The sequence below is a fragment of the Fulmarus glacialis genome, unplaced genomic scaffold (assembly GCF_000690835.1).
Source record: "Fulmarus glacialis isolate BGI_N327 unplaced genomic scaffold, ASM69083v1 scaffold31766, whole genome shotgun sequence".
Classification (NCBI taxonomy): Eukaryota; Metazoa; Chordata; class Aves; order Procellariiformes; family Procellariidae; genus Fulmarus; species Fulmarus glacialis.
The window spans coordinates 987-17228 of NW_009219272.1; the positions used below are offsets into that span (position 1 = coordinate 987).

Genomic DNA, 16242 nt, shown 5'->3' on the forward strand with positions numbered 1-16242 from the left:
AAACAGGGGACTATTTTAAACGGGCAACATGATGCTAGTTTAAAAGTTCTGTAGGGCATAAAAGGAGAAGGGGTGAATCACCTCATTCAGAACTATGGTTTTTTTCTTTAAACTGTCTCTTTAAACTGGGGACACGTTAGGGAGGCAGGAAAGGCAGCTTGTACGATCTCTGAGGGGTCTCAGCAGCAGCCTCAGCCACCCTGCAAAGGAAACCGATCTGATGGTTCGAAATTGAAGATTTATACAAAAGAGCTTCAGTTTTGTTCTCTGAACAGTATAAACACCCGCCACGCGCACACACGCACGTCCACACACGCAGTGCTGTCCCTTTAAAGGTAAAACACAAATACTGCAAAGTGGCAAATAAGAAAAATAAAAAGCAACTTTTTTTTTTTTTTTTTGGAAACTTTAAAAAATGGTTAAGAACAATGTGGCATTGGTCCCTAAATCTAGAAAAAGATATTTGGGCACAACACTGAAAGTCAGAATGGACTTGTTTTCAAGAATTCATAACACCTGGAAAAAAAAAAGACTGTAAAAGTAGCACTTATTCTTTTTGACTTGTTTGACAGAGTCACATAAATTCATTGTAACATCAGAGAAAAAAAAAAAGATCTTTCACTAAAAAGCTTGGCTTTTAATCATCGGCTCTCGTTGACGTGAATTTAGGAGAACAGGAAAGCTCGTACTGGAATGCTGCACGCTGCTGCTTGCCGAACTGGGGAACTGGAATGTGCCTGGGCTGGCGGTGGGGCCAGCGCCGCTCGCCCCGCTCAGTCCGCGATCTTTGCCATCTGCTGCTCCAGCTTGGAAATGCGCTCGTCTTGGTTGGTGATCGTGTCTTTTATAGATTTCAGCTCTTTCAAAATCTCATCCAATTTGGCTTCGTTTTGCTGGAAGACAAGACAAGACACGTATTTGTTAGGAGAGCTGGTGGGACGTGCTCTGCAGGCGGGAGTTTTCAAAGCAAGGGGCTCCTCTGGATGGGATTCTCGCCAGCCCTAAGCGCGCCGGGGCGCGCAGGCAAGCGGCACGGCTGGCACAGGCACTGCGGCGGTTGTGATGGTCGGGGCACGGACCAGCACTGCCAGCGGCAGCAGTGCAAGCTTCACGGACATGCTGGACCAATATCTGCTCTTTAACAGCGTTTAAGGACCTACTTGACTGACAGCTGTCACTTCCACCTCTCTGCACATTACTACACCACACATTAGCTACAGCCCCCAATTATGAACGTGTACGATCTCCTTCTGGAGCTGCACAGTCTGAGGTTCATTTGTCCCACTGTCTGTGCTGGGTTTGTGCTACACAAAAAAGAGGTGCCCAGAAGCTGTCCCAGGCAGGTGGGTGGTTGGACCAACAAGCCAAGCTTTCCTTTGTGTCACAATTCCCAGTAATCTTCCACAGCTACAGAAACCTCGCCTGGAATGCCACAACTCAAGTACCACCTCAACTCCAGGTCACCCACCGGCACCCAAGTCCCGGGGTATTTGAGTCCTACACGCTTGAGCTTTGTTATAACTATTTCTGAAGATGCAGCATGCCAGTAATCACGTCTCAGGCCATCATCCCCAAAAGCTTGTGGATTTTACTCACAGTATTTGAGGCATCAGCTGCTTTCTTTGGAGCATTTATGAGATCACTTTTTTTGTTTGCGGCAGGCTTGTTGTCCAGTATGTTCTTCTTGACCACCTTGAGATCCCTGTTCTTGCCCGGAATGTACCCATGCTTCAAGGAGATGAGAAGGGGATCGGCATTCTTCCCCTCAAACCACTCCTCTGCTTCCAGAGCCGCTTCTGGGCCGGCTGTATCAGGGTACAGGTCATCCTGGAAGAGGTCCGACTGCAAGCCAGAAGAGATGAATTGGTCAAGTGCTTTGGGGCTGGAAGGCACGAGCTGGCTTCAAACTACGTAACCAGGAGGTAGGGCTCACCTTTCGAGGAACTGTCATGATGATGGGCTCACATTTCCTCTCGTGAAGCTTGAAGAACCTTTCAAAGAAAAAGAAAAGGTGCGACTTAGACGTGAGGACAGCCGACGCCGTGCAAAGGTGGCCTCGATTCTGCCGCTCACACGCAGCAGCGTGCCGGGAGACAGAGGCGATGGGAAACGAGCAACCCTAAGGAGTGACAGCCGGGCTGCGCTAGGGCTTGCAGGGCCCTGCAAGGGCTGGAGAAAACCACCTGGGTGCGTGCAAAGCTCCCCTCTTAGGTACCGGGTGACTTCAGAGGGTCGCGCTTTGGCCAGGAGGGGCTGTCAGCGAGGCACAGCCCACTGCTCGGACCGTCGAGACAAGCACCACAGCAGTACTTCACTAGCCAGCCTTCTGCTCACGGCTCACACGTGCCTCCACACTCCGGCCACCCCTTGCAGTCCTGCTTTGGGCCAGTGCCACAAACTACAACGTCCTCAGCCTGGCCACCGGGCACTGCTGCTGAAATATTCACGTGCTTCAGGCAAGTGCAGGCTCTGCTCCCTTTCAGGGGCTCCTGCTTTCATTAATAATCAAAGGAACATCAAAAGGCTTCAGGGGCAACACCAGCACGTTCCCTACCAGCGGTGTGCCAGGAGCCACTGCAGCGACACAAACCTGCTTTCCTGAGATGCGTTCTTCCTTTGCTGTGTTTTCTGAATCACAGCTGTGCTCTGCTCACTGCGCTGCTTTTTTAATTACTCTCTAAATTCCTGAAAACAGCTTCCAACCCGCTTGCTGTGTACAAGCTGGAGACGGGTATCAGACTTAGGCACCAGAAGTTTACCACCGATATGTTGACAGCGTACGCTGTAACCGACCTGATGCTAGGTTTTCTGCAGAGAATGTATTCTGCTAGGTATCACTGATTCACCTATAACAGACTCAGCCTAGTCCCAGCATATTTTGAGGTTCTATCATGTTATGCCCAGCACAAGTATCGCTTCATAGAATCATGGAATTGTTTAGGCTGGAACGTGTCACAGGTCCCAACAAACACTGCAGGAGCAGCAGTGTGGCAGGGAGATCTTTCCAACAGCGGGGTCCTACACCCAGCAGCGTTTGCTTTGCCAGCAGGGAGCACACGCAAGGGTTTTACAGAGGGCTCCCAGCCCCTTCCCCGCCTGCCGTACTCCTCCCTCGCCTGCAGAAAGCTGGCTGACGTGCACTGTAGGAACGTGGCTTGCCCTGTCCAGGTGCCGTAGCAGGACTTCCCATTTCTGAACGGCTGAGCTCGCGACGGGGTGGCTTGCTAAGACGACACCCCCCACCCTGACAGCCTCTCTCCTTACCTGGCAATCTCACACTTGTTCACATCAAGGCCCCTCTTTGGCATGAACCCCATGCCCCTCTGCGGCTCTTTGCTGCTGAAGGTGTTGAGGTAGTGAACATAGGGGGACTCGTCCGTGATCTCAAAGTAGCGAATGCTGCTGTCACCCTGCAAGAAATGAAAGGAGGACAACTCCAGAGGCTGGAGGGGCCAGCGCTCCCTGTGCCCGCACGCCTGCTCCCTGCTAGGCTAGGCAGCCATCGGCTCACCCGATAGCCCTTCCTTCCAGGAACGCCGCCGCAGAGCAATGCGCAGTTTATAGCTATGTTTTTTCAAGCTAAAACTTCTGTTGCTTACCAGTCGAGTATGTCTCACCTCAGGCTGCTCACAGCAGTCGCTATCAGACAGCACACTGCTGTGCTCCCGCTATCCCTGCAGCATCAGCAGAACTACCATACAGCAGGTCCCTACTGCAACCCCAGTACATCAGCTGAACAGTTTCTCAGCGATAAGTGCTGTTCTTCAAAATACTGTGGTACAGTGACCTGAGCTCACGCTTCAAGACTGGGGGTGTCAACTTCTACATCTCCTCTTGTGGAAAAGCTAAACTTTCTGCCACAGTCAGGCAGAAAGGTTATAAACCAGTTTGATTCCAGGCAATTCTACTATACTAGCATCTCTGAAACAGCAGAAGAGGTAGCAGATATAAACCAAGGATTTCTCATTAGCTGCTTACAAAGATGGGATTCTTGAACGTACTTGTATGGATCCTCCTTTGTAATTACTTGTTCATCTTGTCTTTGGCTCCTATTTGTAGGAAGTCCAAAGCTGCAGCATCAGAAGTGGGCACTTTGGAGCACTTAATGCCTACAAATTGCTTTTAGAAAGGAGCACGCGATTCCAGTTTTCTATTATATAACCCTGCAAAATTACAGTGAGTGTTGCTACATGCTCCATCATCTTCAAGCACAAGGAGGATAACATCTAGAACGTACCTTCCTCCCACACTAACATACAATCATTCGAGTCAACATCAACAAGAGATGTTTTGATGGCGGTATCTGACTTGTTGCATTAAGAGCAGCTTTACCTAAGTAAATCCATCTCAAAGAAACATCCAATTACATACCAGACCTCCACAGGGCAGACTTCACAGGCTGTATAGTCCTGCAGAGTGAGGATCAAACCGATTTCAGAGCGGCCTGATTTGTCTGCAGCCCTGACCATCGCTGTGGTGCTAATTTTTTGGTTCTACCTTTCTCAATCGAGACACTTGGGGAATATTTCACAGGCATCATTCATTCAATAGGAGTGTCCCTCTAAACACACCCAGTCATTCCAAAAGCTTCTCTTTACCTTGCCACACAAGTAAATAATGTTGGTATCTGGATCGTAGAACGGCAGCAGGACCCCGTTGCTGGTGTCCATCTCATGAAGGGCTATTGGCTCCTCCATGTTTTTCTGGAAATAAAAAAATGCCAGTGATGTTAGTGAAGAATGAAAAAGCTCATGTTAACATAGCATCTAAATTATTAACGGTTCTTTGTAGCTAGTGAACATGCAGCGGTGTCTTTACCACCCTGAAGGATCTGTGTGTTGCAGTGACAAATACTGTAAATGTTCACAAGCTTATTCGTTCCCCAAGGACATTTTAATCACAAAATGCAATAAAAGCAGGACCCAAGACAATTCACAAAGTCAAGGGAAAGATGTGACACAGTCATGTTAGGGAAAGTCTTGTGCCAGCACGATGGGATTGTTGCTGTCTTGCTCTGCACATATAACGTATAGAATGAAGTGACCTTCACACAGCCGCTCTGCTCTCTGTGTACATCTTCTCAGACACTTCAAACGTGCAGCTCCCAGCTTCATCGCTGCTCTTGGTGAGGCAGGGATTGGTACAAGAGAACTCATTTCCTTTACTGAGCGAACATCCAGCCTAAGTAACGGCAATACCTTCTGGCACAGGAAGCCCGCGTAGGAGCAGGCAGTAGATGGAAGAGGGAACATGCTCAAATACACGAACTATGAATTTAGTGGGTGACTGCAGGTCTGGCCTAGTAACTCAACGGACGTTACAACAGCAAAGTAGTACTGGGACAGGAACCTACTGGATTCCAAAGGGCAAGCTGCCTTTCGCTCATGCGGCTGAAGCCAGTTGTGAAGATGTTTCCATCAGCGAGGAAAATGGCTCGCATGGGCCGGGCTCCCTCGTGGGTTTTCTCCTTCTCCTGAAAGAGATTTACAGGTTAGCCTCTAGCAATGAACAGAAAAGCCCACCTGGTGGTGGCTTCTCTTCTAGCTGCACAGAATTGCTGGCAGGACACACTGCTCTTCCATGCAGGATGCCAACTACATGGAGCAACATCCAACTATCTTTGCCTAATGCTTGAGGGAAGAAACCACTTACTAAACTACAAAAGAAGTGGTCATTCCTGGCTCGTTTCAGCTTTGCCTATCAGACTCTTGCAAAGTTGAAGGAAGACTTCTTTGCAAGCTACGACACATATGCAGGCTGCTAAATCTCCGCTCTGCATACACAACTTTGGAACTGTAATTATACAAAAGGATTAGATGTGGAATTACACTCCTGCAGGTTTTAAAACTGAGCCCTAAAATCCTAGTTCAAACACTAATCCCGATAAACCCAGACAAATCCTTCAACCACTGCTATCTCTTCTGTAATTTTTTCCTTACTTTGAAAAACATGACTAAACATGGTATATATACTGAGCAAGAAGATTTTTTCTCTATACGCTCTCGCTAACTCTCTGCTGGAGTAAAACCCAGTTGCTTCTTTAATTATCACACAAACTTACAGCAACAATTTCTTGTTTCCTGGGGTCAATAACTCGAACTTTTTTGTCTTTGGAAGCTGTACAGATTAGGCTGCCATTGCGATTCCAGCTCACATTGTAAATCATATCCACATGCATGTCATCCAAGTTTATGAGGGCTTCACCTGTTCCCACGTTCCAGATGATGATTGCATTATCACAACCTAAAATAGAAAATAACAGCTAAAGTCACAACGCTGGTGTACACAGAAAAAAAGCCAGCAGCAGGGAACAAGGAATAAAACCTGCTGCAGCTCCGACGCCTCAGATGCTGTCTCTTAAACGCGGTCTGTGCACCATCGTGGACGCGGAGCTCCAGGCAGCACATCCTCACTCAAATACAGGCTCAGAGCGGGGACCAAGCAGCCAGAGAAGGCACAAAACTCCTCCCTTGAAAGCATCGAGCACCTTCTCAGAGGTGCTGTAGCTTCCCAAAGGCAGTTTATGTGGGAGGATTTGGGCACTGCTCCCACAGCTACTGCAGGAGATTTCTGCAGGAGCTCTTGCGTCTTGGCTCAGCTGCAGGACCACAGAGCAAGAGCTGCCAAGGGTAAAGAGGCGATGTTCTTACAACTCTATACGTGAGAATACTGGCTGGCAGCCAGTCATTGCCTTCTCAGGTCAGAGAGATTTGTGGCAGAAAGAGTAAAAGTGGCACGGATGGAAAATAGGCAAGTGACAGCAAGAGAAAGAGCAGAACAAAGGGAAAAAAGAATGGCAGGCAGCAAAAGCTGAGGTCAGCAGTTTCACAAGGACTACAACCACCAGGCGGGTGGTTTTGTTCAAGGACCAGACAGCAAGAAGACAAAGAATAAAGCCTCAGATAAGATGACAGCAAAATAAAGGACTGGAGGACCAGGTAAAGGAAGGAAAGCACAATGTGTGACTGAGCATCTTCTCCTAAGGCTCCAGAGGGGTGAGAACATGTAAAGAGGCAAAAGATAACAATCAGTCTGAACTCCCAAAGGGCATGAAAGACATCCAAAATCAGTTTGTTGTCACCAGGAGGAACCCTGGAGACTGCAATGACCTGACAGCATCCCTTCTCCTCTGTGTTTCGTAGGAGTAATCCTGGCCAGACTGCCTGGACACACATAACTTGCTGCTTGTGAGTTCAGAAGTCTGAGGAAGCTACCTAAGAAAAATCACCTTCTTCTTCTGTATGTTCTCACACTGAGTTTCATTACATTAACTGCCACAAGGTCTGCAACTCCACGCATTTTTGGGGAAACCAGATCAAAACCAAACTGGTACCTCAGAGGCATTTACGTCCACAGAAAACACACAGCTCATCTGACAGTCCAGCTGAAAGGACTGGCTTCTTTTACGGGTCTCCAACCTAAAGGTCATGCTATGAAAGCCTGAGACCATACTAATGGATAATGACTTATCCATTTTATTTCCATAACAATGTGACTGTTTTTCAGCGGTCAAAAGAATCTCATTGCATAGACCGTACCAGTCAAGGAGACAATTTAGAAAATGCTGAAAACGAAAGCTTGTGGAAGGAACAGCCAGACTCTGGGATACCTTGCAGGGATCAGTGAGAAGGAGAAACAGTTGGGCCTTTTATAAAAGTATATGAAAACAGGGATGAGGAGAGTGCAGATGTAAATAGTTATCAGTGGATGAAACTCGCAGATCAAATAAAGGCTGGTACAATTTTAATACTGTAACTCATGCCTCCAGACAATTTCCTGGTTCTTGTCCCTGTAAAATGAAGATAATAAAAGGCCAAGATAAGGAGGGGGCTGTGAGCCACGTGTCCCGGTGTCCCAGGCACTGCCATTAGTCTTGTGATTCACCGGCCCTAAGCAGAAGGAAAGAAGGAAAAGGAGTCAACAAGCTCTTCTCCAAAATACCTGGTGCGCAAGCAAAACGCGAGGGAGAGATGCTCGTTGACCCCACAGCCCTGACGCACCGTACCTGCGCTGAGCAGCACGTTGCGTGCCGTCGGATGCCAAGCCACAATGCCGACTCTCTTGGAATGGCCTTCTAAGACTACCACCGGCTCTGTCAGGGACAGGGTGAGTCCGTTCTCGGGAATCTGCCACACCTGGAAAGGGGAAAGGAAAGACGGTTAGCCAAGGGCCACCCCCTCTGAAGAACGCGTTACTCGTTTGCTTCCCGCGTCCTGCGCCATGCCGCGGCAGAAGTCCGAGCTGTCACTTCTCAATATAAACGGGAGGAGAGAATCGGGGAGGGAATCGTTCCCAGCCACCAATAAACCTTCGGCTGATCTGCGCGTAACGTCCTTCCCAGCTCATGCTGCCAGCACATAACCACCGGCTACTTGGGCTGCAAACGCCCCGTTATTGCTGATCCATTCACCTCAGATGCTGCCTGAGAAGGATTCAACAAAATTTGTGCCTTGCAGCTCAAATTCCATCTGAACAAGCTGCTGTCTTTTCAAATTATGCTTGTACCTCAGAGGGACGATATTTCAGCTATACTGGTGCCTACTTTTTATTTCTTTAGAAATACCGGCAATTAGTTTTCACATGTTTAGAGCCTCCTTTCAGATGCCATTTAACTGGGGAAGAGCAGTTTGGTCCTGGCAAAGGTTAAAGCAGCCCAAGTTAGTGTCGCAGAAACTACCTTCGAATGCAAAAACCTGCCTGTTCGCTTCTTGCCTGCTTGGTTACACAACCCTTCTGTTGCAAGCATCTTCAGGAAAGTGCCATCAGGAGAAGGAACAGACCCCCACGGATCGCAGAGCACTGGAATTCCAGCTGCGGAGTCAGAGCAGGTTTATGCAGCGAAGGAGGCGGCTTCTGCAATCGGCAGGGACCAGGGATGGGAGAGACAAAACCCATCACCCCATGCCCCAAGGCAGGATTAGCCCTACTAAAACTATTCCTGCAATTCAGCACTGGACAATCATCTTTGAACTGAATTTGACCTATATATAGTGCATTAAAAAATGAAACAGAAAGCCCATCAGTGAGCAATTATAGCTGCCTATAGATAGGTGGCAGCATTAGAGCACATTTGTTCGGCCTTCTATTGTTTGCTTTTTCTGGACTTAGGGAATAGGGCTTGCCAGACCCTGCCCACGACGCCCAAGCAAGCTGTCAGAGCCAGCAGATGCGACCCGAGCGGATTTCGGAAGCGAGGCAGACAGACATGCGTGAGGGCGACATGGATTTTTGCGCTAATCCCAGTTTCTCCCTTCTCGCAGGGATGGCTGCTGCTTAAATAAAATCCCCCGAGATGCAAAAATTTTCAGTGCGTACCAGCAACCCTCTAAATAACCCTAAAATGATTTCGTTTTTCACCGACGCAGCTCTCAGCGCCGTTCCTCCCAGCACCTTCAGCATCCCAGGAGGAAAGACCTGCGACGGGCACGCAACCTCAGCAGAGAATTTCTCTGCAACGGTGGAAAATGCCTCTGCCTCTTCCTGCCTGATGGAACAGTGCTAGCAACAAGATGACATAAACCGAGGCTTTTACCAGCAATCACGTTTTAAAAATTGGGTTGCAATCTGGAGCTGTTCAGCCTGGAGAAGCAGGACGTCATCCTGCTCGCTTCCAATTCCACACCAGCTTTGCTAGCGGCTGCAGCCACAGCATGCTCTCACACAACATGCCTTGCGAACTGCAACAGAACATTTCACCTGCCCCATTACACGATAAAACTGGGTTACAAAGCCATCAATTCTTATAGAGGCAGCTTTCTTCTTGCCAGTCGGGGAATAACAACCTGACAGCAGCAACGGTTTAAAACATGTCTGCTGACAGGGAACTTCAACGTCAGTCTGCTAAAACTGGTGCCTGCACTTAACGTCATAACCGTATGCAGGTCTCTCAGATGAACCACCTCCAAATCCTCACGCTTGTAAGCACTGATGCAATGCTGCCGAAAACCGGTAAGAAAGTTGGAAAGAGAACATGAGAGCTAGGAGACCCCAGCAGAAGAGGCAATGCAGGAGAGCCAGGGGCTCTGAAGCAGAAGTATGGGAGGTGCCCAGCAGAGCGTTAGGTGACACCAGTGCAGGGGCAGAGGATGCTCGACAGGAGCAGCTCGGGTCTGACAGCTCTGCCTGGCAGGCAGGTGCTGAGGCACAGCTGATGTGGGGATGTGAAACAGAAAAAACACCAAAAACACTACTCCACTAGACGAAAAGGCCGCGACAGCCAAGACTGACCTACGCAAGTTGATGTTACACCAAGGATTACGCAGGAAGCCAGACATCTGGTTATTCCAGAGTCTTGAGGAGCCCTTAAAAATAGCAAGCCTTGATGAACACAGCCATTTCGTCCCATGAGAGAAATGGTGTGATAAAGTGGCCTGCCCCAACTCACTCAGCCTCATCCTCTTTGTGAGGGCAGCTTTGAAAATTGCATTTATTCACAAGAAGACCCAGGAGCAGCACGAGCTTCTGGGCCAAGCGTGACCTGCAGACCCACGCAGGGACAGCAGCAGGGTGAGGGCAGCTTCTACCCCTGCAGCCAACCTTCCTCCCTACCGAGGGGCAGCCGCAGCAAAGGCAGCGGGTCCCCGAGATCCCCCTTTCTGGTTTGCGCAGTCTCAGCTGGGAACGGTGCAGGGATCCTTCTGTGCAAGCGCGGCTTCGTAGCAAAGTAACTGGCGTGCCAGAAAACTCCAGGACCAAGTTTAAACGTGAGCCAGCAAGTGCAGGGGGAAAGGAGGAGGAAAGGGAGGTATCAGAGGCAAAATACCAATGAAAAGGATTTTTTAAAAGCCTCCAGAGGACAGACAGATTTTTTTTTTCTTTAAGGGAAAGCCCCTATAGTTTACAGCAGCTGCAGACCAGCATAATCCTCTGCAGATTACAGAAACTATTGACCTAATAATCCTGCTTGGTATTGCAAAAAAAAGCTAGGAGTGTGAAAGGTCAGGGTACTCTCCCAAGCGACCTGGCCCACTCATTCCTGCACAGGGTGGGGTGTCTGTCTTCAGCGTGGGATGAAATTAGATCCACAGGGCAAATTAAGGAACTTTCGCTTTGGATGCAGGACCCAGCCTGCTGAAGGTGAGGACTCAGGATGAGGAGACAAAGGAAACCTTAAAATATTGCAAGATTAACTGGACATCAGTAACAGTTTGCCAACTCTCCCGCTTGTGGGGGTTTTTGGGTTGGGTTTGTTTTTTGTTTTGTGGGGTTTTTTTTAAGATAACATGGCTGGTTTGTTTGCAATCGAGGAAGTGAAGTCACGCCGCGGTGGTGTGTAGGGGTTTGGGTCTCAGAGGAAGAGCAGGAGGGAAAGGTTTTGCATAAACAGCATGTGAGAAAGAAAATAAAGCAAACTTTTTCAGCACTTTTTTTACACCCTTTAAAGACAGTCAAAAACTGTCTCTTCTGGCTCTGCACCAACCTGCAGAGAAGATTAAGTCAACTTCTAGAAAAAACATCAATTCCTATATTCACATTACAGGAGGAAACAAATGAGTTTGAGCCCTGGGTTTTATCTACGTCCCTGCTTTTGTACCACTGCAGGAAAAGGCACTTTGTGCATCCATTTTTTGCAGCTGTAAGACCTCCTCCACAGCCAGCCCATCCTGTCCTGGTACCACGTCTTAACTGTCTGCTAACAGGTTGGTGCCCCAGGTCATTGCAAGGGCTCTGGTTTAATTTTTAAAACAATTTGCTCAATTAAATGAACTCTACTCTGGCCATTACATGCTAACTCATTAGTATTCACCTTCTGATGAAGCAAATTTTCCATATCTGAAAAGGGCCTCTGATACCATCTACAAGCCTTTATATAATCAAACATTTTCCAGCTGAATTAAAAAACCTGCAGTATGTTACAGTCACTCAGCAGAATATCAAGCATGAATATTTAAGTAATTCCTTATTTGCTGGCACAAGAAAATAATTCTTCAAAGAGAATACCAGAAGAGGCCACAGAAGGTATCTGCGTGCCACGGCCTTGTAAAGGAAGTCTTTCTGAGAGCAATTCAGGGCGGAGGAGATGGGGACTCCCCGTCCCGCTCTTCTGCAAAAGAAGAAAGAAATTCGGCAAAAAACCAGCAAATGGGGCAGAGAGGCTACTGCCATTACCTACATGGCATCGCCTGCCTGATTAGGGCTCTTGCGCTACGCTGGATGTATGAAACAGGCCACCTTCTGAAGAACTGGGAACAAGGCGTAAAGAAGAAATACTTGAACACTTGCAGACTACAAATATTTCATTATATCTCGAACCACTTCAAGTGAGTTGTATTTGCCAACTCAAGAGGAATCTGTTGGCTTCGCGCTCCAACTGGCAAGGGCAGGAGGGGACAGAGGCCAACACATGCCCCGAGGAATAGCCAGCGTGGGACGAAGGAAGAGCATTCGCTCCTCCACGAGCCTACGCTCCCACAGAGAAGAAAGCAGGCGGTGTTTTGGAGAGGTCCATTCTACTTTTTCTTCTGCTGGGATCACAGTTATATGCTTATACCGCACAAATGTGGCCTTGCAAGGGTGAGCTGTCCTAAACATTGCCCCCCACTGTCTTTTTCTTCTCTACCTCCAAATAGTTTCTGATGTGACAGCAGAATTAGTGAGTTTACCACTGAAACCGCCAGATCACACCTATCAAGTACCTCTCATCAGAAAAATCTCAATGCAGCTGCAAATAGTTAAAAAACCTCTAAAGCTGTCCAAACTACAAAGTCCAGCAGTATCAGAAAAAGATGTCTTCTTTCCCAGTCCCTTATTTCAATCCCTAGTCTAATGACCTCAAATACAATACCTGTTCCGAGGTTTATATGCCGCTCACAGGGTATTTCCACCTTCTACAGATCTGAGTTTTTATTTATATGAAAATGCTTCTAAGCTTTTGAAAGGGCCAAGTTAACCTTCCTTGTGCAACACAAAGGCTGCAGACAGTTCAAAGTCATGGCTGCAGGGAATCAGCCCTCTTCATCTCGGAGACATTGGTTAGATAGCATCTCAAAGCCATGCTCTTCTCCCTCAATACGTGTCTAGCTGACGTTGATGAGATCTGTTGTGGCAGAGGGTAAGATCCTAAATCCTTGAGTGCCAAGGCACAGATGGTCTTTAAAAACATATGGTATTTTTTTAAAAGCAGCTGGCACTTCTGCAGAAAGCCACGTGACTTCCTCTACCACATCACTTTTTCTCATTTCATGTCAGCTAATGAAGAGTTCAGAGCTGACGAACAACCACATATCCTTTAAAGTAAGATGAGTTTATTCAGTGACAGGCTGTTCAGGAAGCAGGACTCCAAAACCTTTATTGAAGAAAAGCAAAGAAAACAGGATGCTAAATTACCCGTGCCAGGACAGAAAAGCAATTAAAAATGGGAAGCTCATTAGCTCATCCAGTTTGTTTCCAAATAGTCCAGGCCAGGGTTGTTCTTTACATACTCCAGCTCCGTCCAGCCCAGTTAACAACTGTCCCAAATGATTTGGCATACATCATTTCCCATCAGAAGTTACGCGATACTTAACAGGAGATTCAACTTACGTCTTCAGTCCTCTTTGCTTTCTTCATCTCTGCTGTTGGCACTCAGCTTCCCTGCATTTTAAACCTCCAGCTAACACGCCCCTAACATCTTCCAAATCATGAGCTGCATATGCTTGTTCCTTCAAGAGCAGCAAGGACTCACTTATTTCACCTTCCCAGCTGCTTGCTCCCTTCCACTCAAGACACGGTGACACCAACAGGCTCCATACTTGAACACGAGTGTGCACACTCGCAGCCAGCTACACCATCGCGTCTGTCCATACAGCCCTGGTGAGGCCGCACCTCGAATCCTGTGTTCAGGTTTGGGCCCCTCACTACAAGAAGGACACTGAGGTGCTGGAGCGTGTCCAGAGAAGGGCAACGAAGCTGGGGAAGGGCCTGGAGCACAAGTCTGATGAGGAGCGGCTGAGGGAACTGGGGCTGTTTAGCCTGGAGAAGAGGAGGCTGAGGGGAGACCTCATCGCGCTCCACAACTACCTGAAAGGAGGTTGTAGCGAGGTGGGGGTCGGTCTCTTCTCCCAAGTAACTAGCGACAGGACGAGAGGAAATGGCCTCAAGTTGTGCCAAGGGAGGTTTAGACTGGACATTAGGAAAAACTTCTTTACTGAAAGAGTGGTCAGGCCTTGGAACAGGCTGCCCAGGGAAGTGGTGGAGTCACCATCCCTGGAGGTATTTAAAAGACGTGTAGATGAGGCGCTTAGGGACATGGTTTAGTGGGCATGGGGGTGTTGGGTTGACGGTTGGACTCGATGAGCTTAGAGTCTTTTCCAACCTTAACGATTCTATGATTCTATGACATGCGTGTTGCCTGCAGGGCCGGAGGGGAAGCTCACCCCTCACTTCAGCGTATGCGGATAAGCAGCAACCGCCGAGCAGACAACCTACCGTGAACCCACGCCCCACGGAGCTTGTTTGCGCAGTTGTAGGCTCAGATTCTTGCAGACAGTTTGTGTCCACATTAGGAGCATTTGGACAACTTGTAATTGAACACTGTTGGTTTTTCTACATAATTCAATCCCTCTGGAGCCTCACAACATACTTCTCATTGCACTTGGATTAGAGACTTATTTTGCCTCCAAAAAGGCAGCTATGGACCTTAGCTTCGCCTGCTTCTGTTGATGCTCATGTTTCAGAGACCGCTCCTTCCAACTCGCAGCCCTTCTGGATCCTAGTTTCTGGAGGAACATTCCTGCATCCTTCAAAGCTTAGCTCTAGCCCAGTAGTGAATGTTACAAACACAGAAGCTTGTTGTTTTGTTTAATATTAAATATAGCACATTTTGTTAACATGCTTCAGCTTCCAAGACTGAGAGATCACAGGCAAGAGCTGTCCCAGGATAAGCCTCTTGGGATAAATCCCCTCCCAAACATTTTAACGATGAACAGAAGCAAAGGAATTTATCTGACATGATCTATAATAAGATTTCAATATAACATTCAGCCTACAGCATTTCTAAATATGGCCAAAGATCACTGAAGTTATTTGGCATTATTTCATCTTACAAGGATTTTCTTTCACTTATTCTGCTGTGTTTGCATACACAGGATTCCACATCCATCATGGAGCAAGGTCGTCTATTGTTCAGTGGGCTCTGACTGAGGTAAAATAGGTCTCGGGACCAAGGTTGGCAGGTGCAGAATTTGGATTATTTTTTATTTATTAAAAAAACCTTTTGACATCTACTCACAACCTGTAGATATAGGAAAAAACGAAAGCGTCACCCTTAAATCAAGGGCTGAAGCAATTCTGCAACCTGATGGGCTTGCTCCCCTCCAATCCCCACCTCTTCCCAACACACACCACTACATCCATTAGGATATTTGAGGTAAGGAACCATCTCAGTCTTCTGCAAAGCACTACAGATCAAAACACCTCACCACTGACTGGCACTCTTGCTTCTCTTTCCTCTTCCCAAACACCAGACAAATCCCCAAGGGAAGGAAAAATGGAAGAGCAACTGAAGACAAAGCCAGGAAGAGACAGGCCAAGTCCGCTAGTCAAAGTGCCATCTCAGTGCTGAAGAGATTCTTCTCTGAAGTCTGAGGTTGCACCTTCTCTGACATAACGTGAGAAGAAAGTAGCAGTTGTGAGTTCAAATTCTGCTGTTATGCAGGTAATAAAGCCTGCTCTCCTATTTTTCTCCAATTTTTAGCTAGGTCCTGCAGCCAAGACAGCATCATTTCTTAAGCCGAGACAAAATGTGGTCTGCAGAACGCCCATGACCACTCTCCCATCAGCAAGGGCTCTGCCCTCGGCGTCAGTACAGGAGGTCTCTTTAGAAATACAAGTGTCATTTGCAGCAGCATTTTGAGCGTGAGGCAAACGCACCCCGCAAGACAAATTAAATGCACTTACCATGACGGTGCAGTCCTCAGAGCCACTGGCGATGACCTGGTCATTATGAGGACACCAGTCTATGTCCAGCACCGGTCCTGTGTGGCCACACACTGTTGGGTAGGACTTGTCAATTCTGCCTGTCTGAAGGGGGGAAACAAGGAAGAGAGCTGTAATACACAAACAGCACAGAGCACGTCCCACAGAGCGGAGGAAGATGCTTCCTAATTCCCCATTAACTCCTCCACAATTCCATGAAATTGGAATCATCTCATTTATCACTGGAGGAAATGAACCAGCGACTCTTCTCCAGCACCGACTAGCTGGAAACTCCCGACGGTGCAGGACAAGGGCTCAGAGGTTCAGCGCGGGAGGGCTTTGCTCCCC

The 16242-nt window shown here is 47.9% G+C and overlaps 1 protein-coding gene across 1 annotated transcript; it reads right to left on the reverse strand.

Moving 5' to 3' along the window:
- Positions 1-393: 393 nt before the first annotated feature.
- On the reverse strand, positions 394-16025 carry LOC104078609 (coronin-1C; the record flags this gene model as incomplete). Its single annotated transcript, XM_009580306.1, has 9 exons — positions 394-893; positions 1597-1842; positions 1934-1991; positions 3265-3410; positions 4599-4703; positions 5354-5473; positions 6062-6243; positions 8006-8135; positions 15877-16025. Coding segments are annotated over 9 exons (1256 nt in total), but the record flags the coding sequence as incomplete, so codon positions are not given.
- Between the last annotated feature and the right edge of the window lie 217 nt (positions 16026-16242).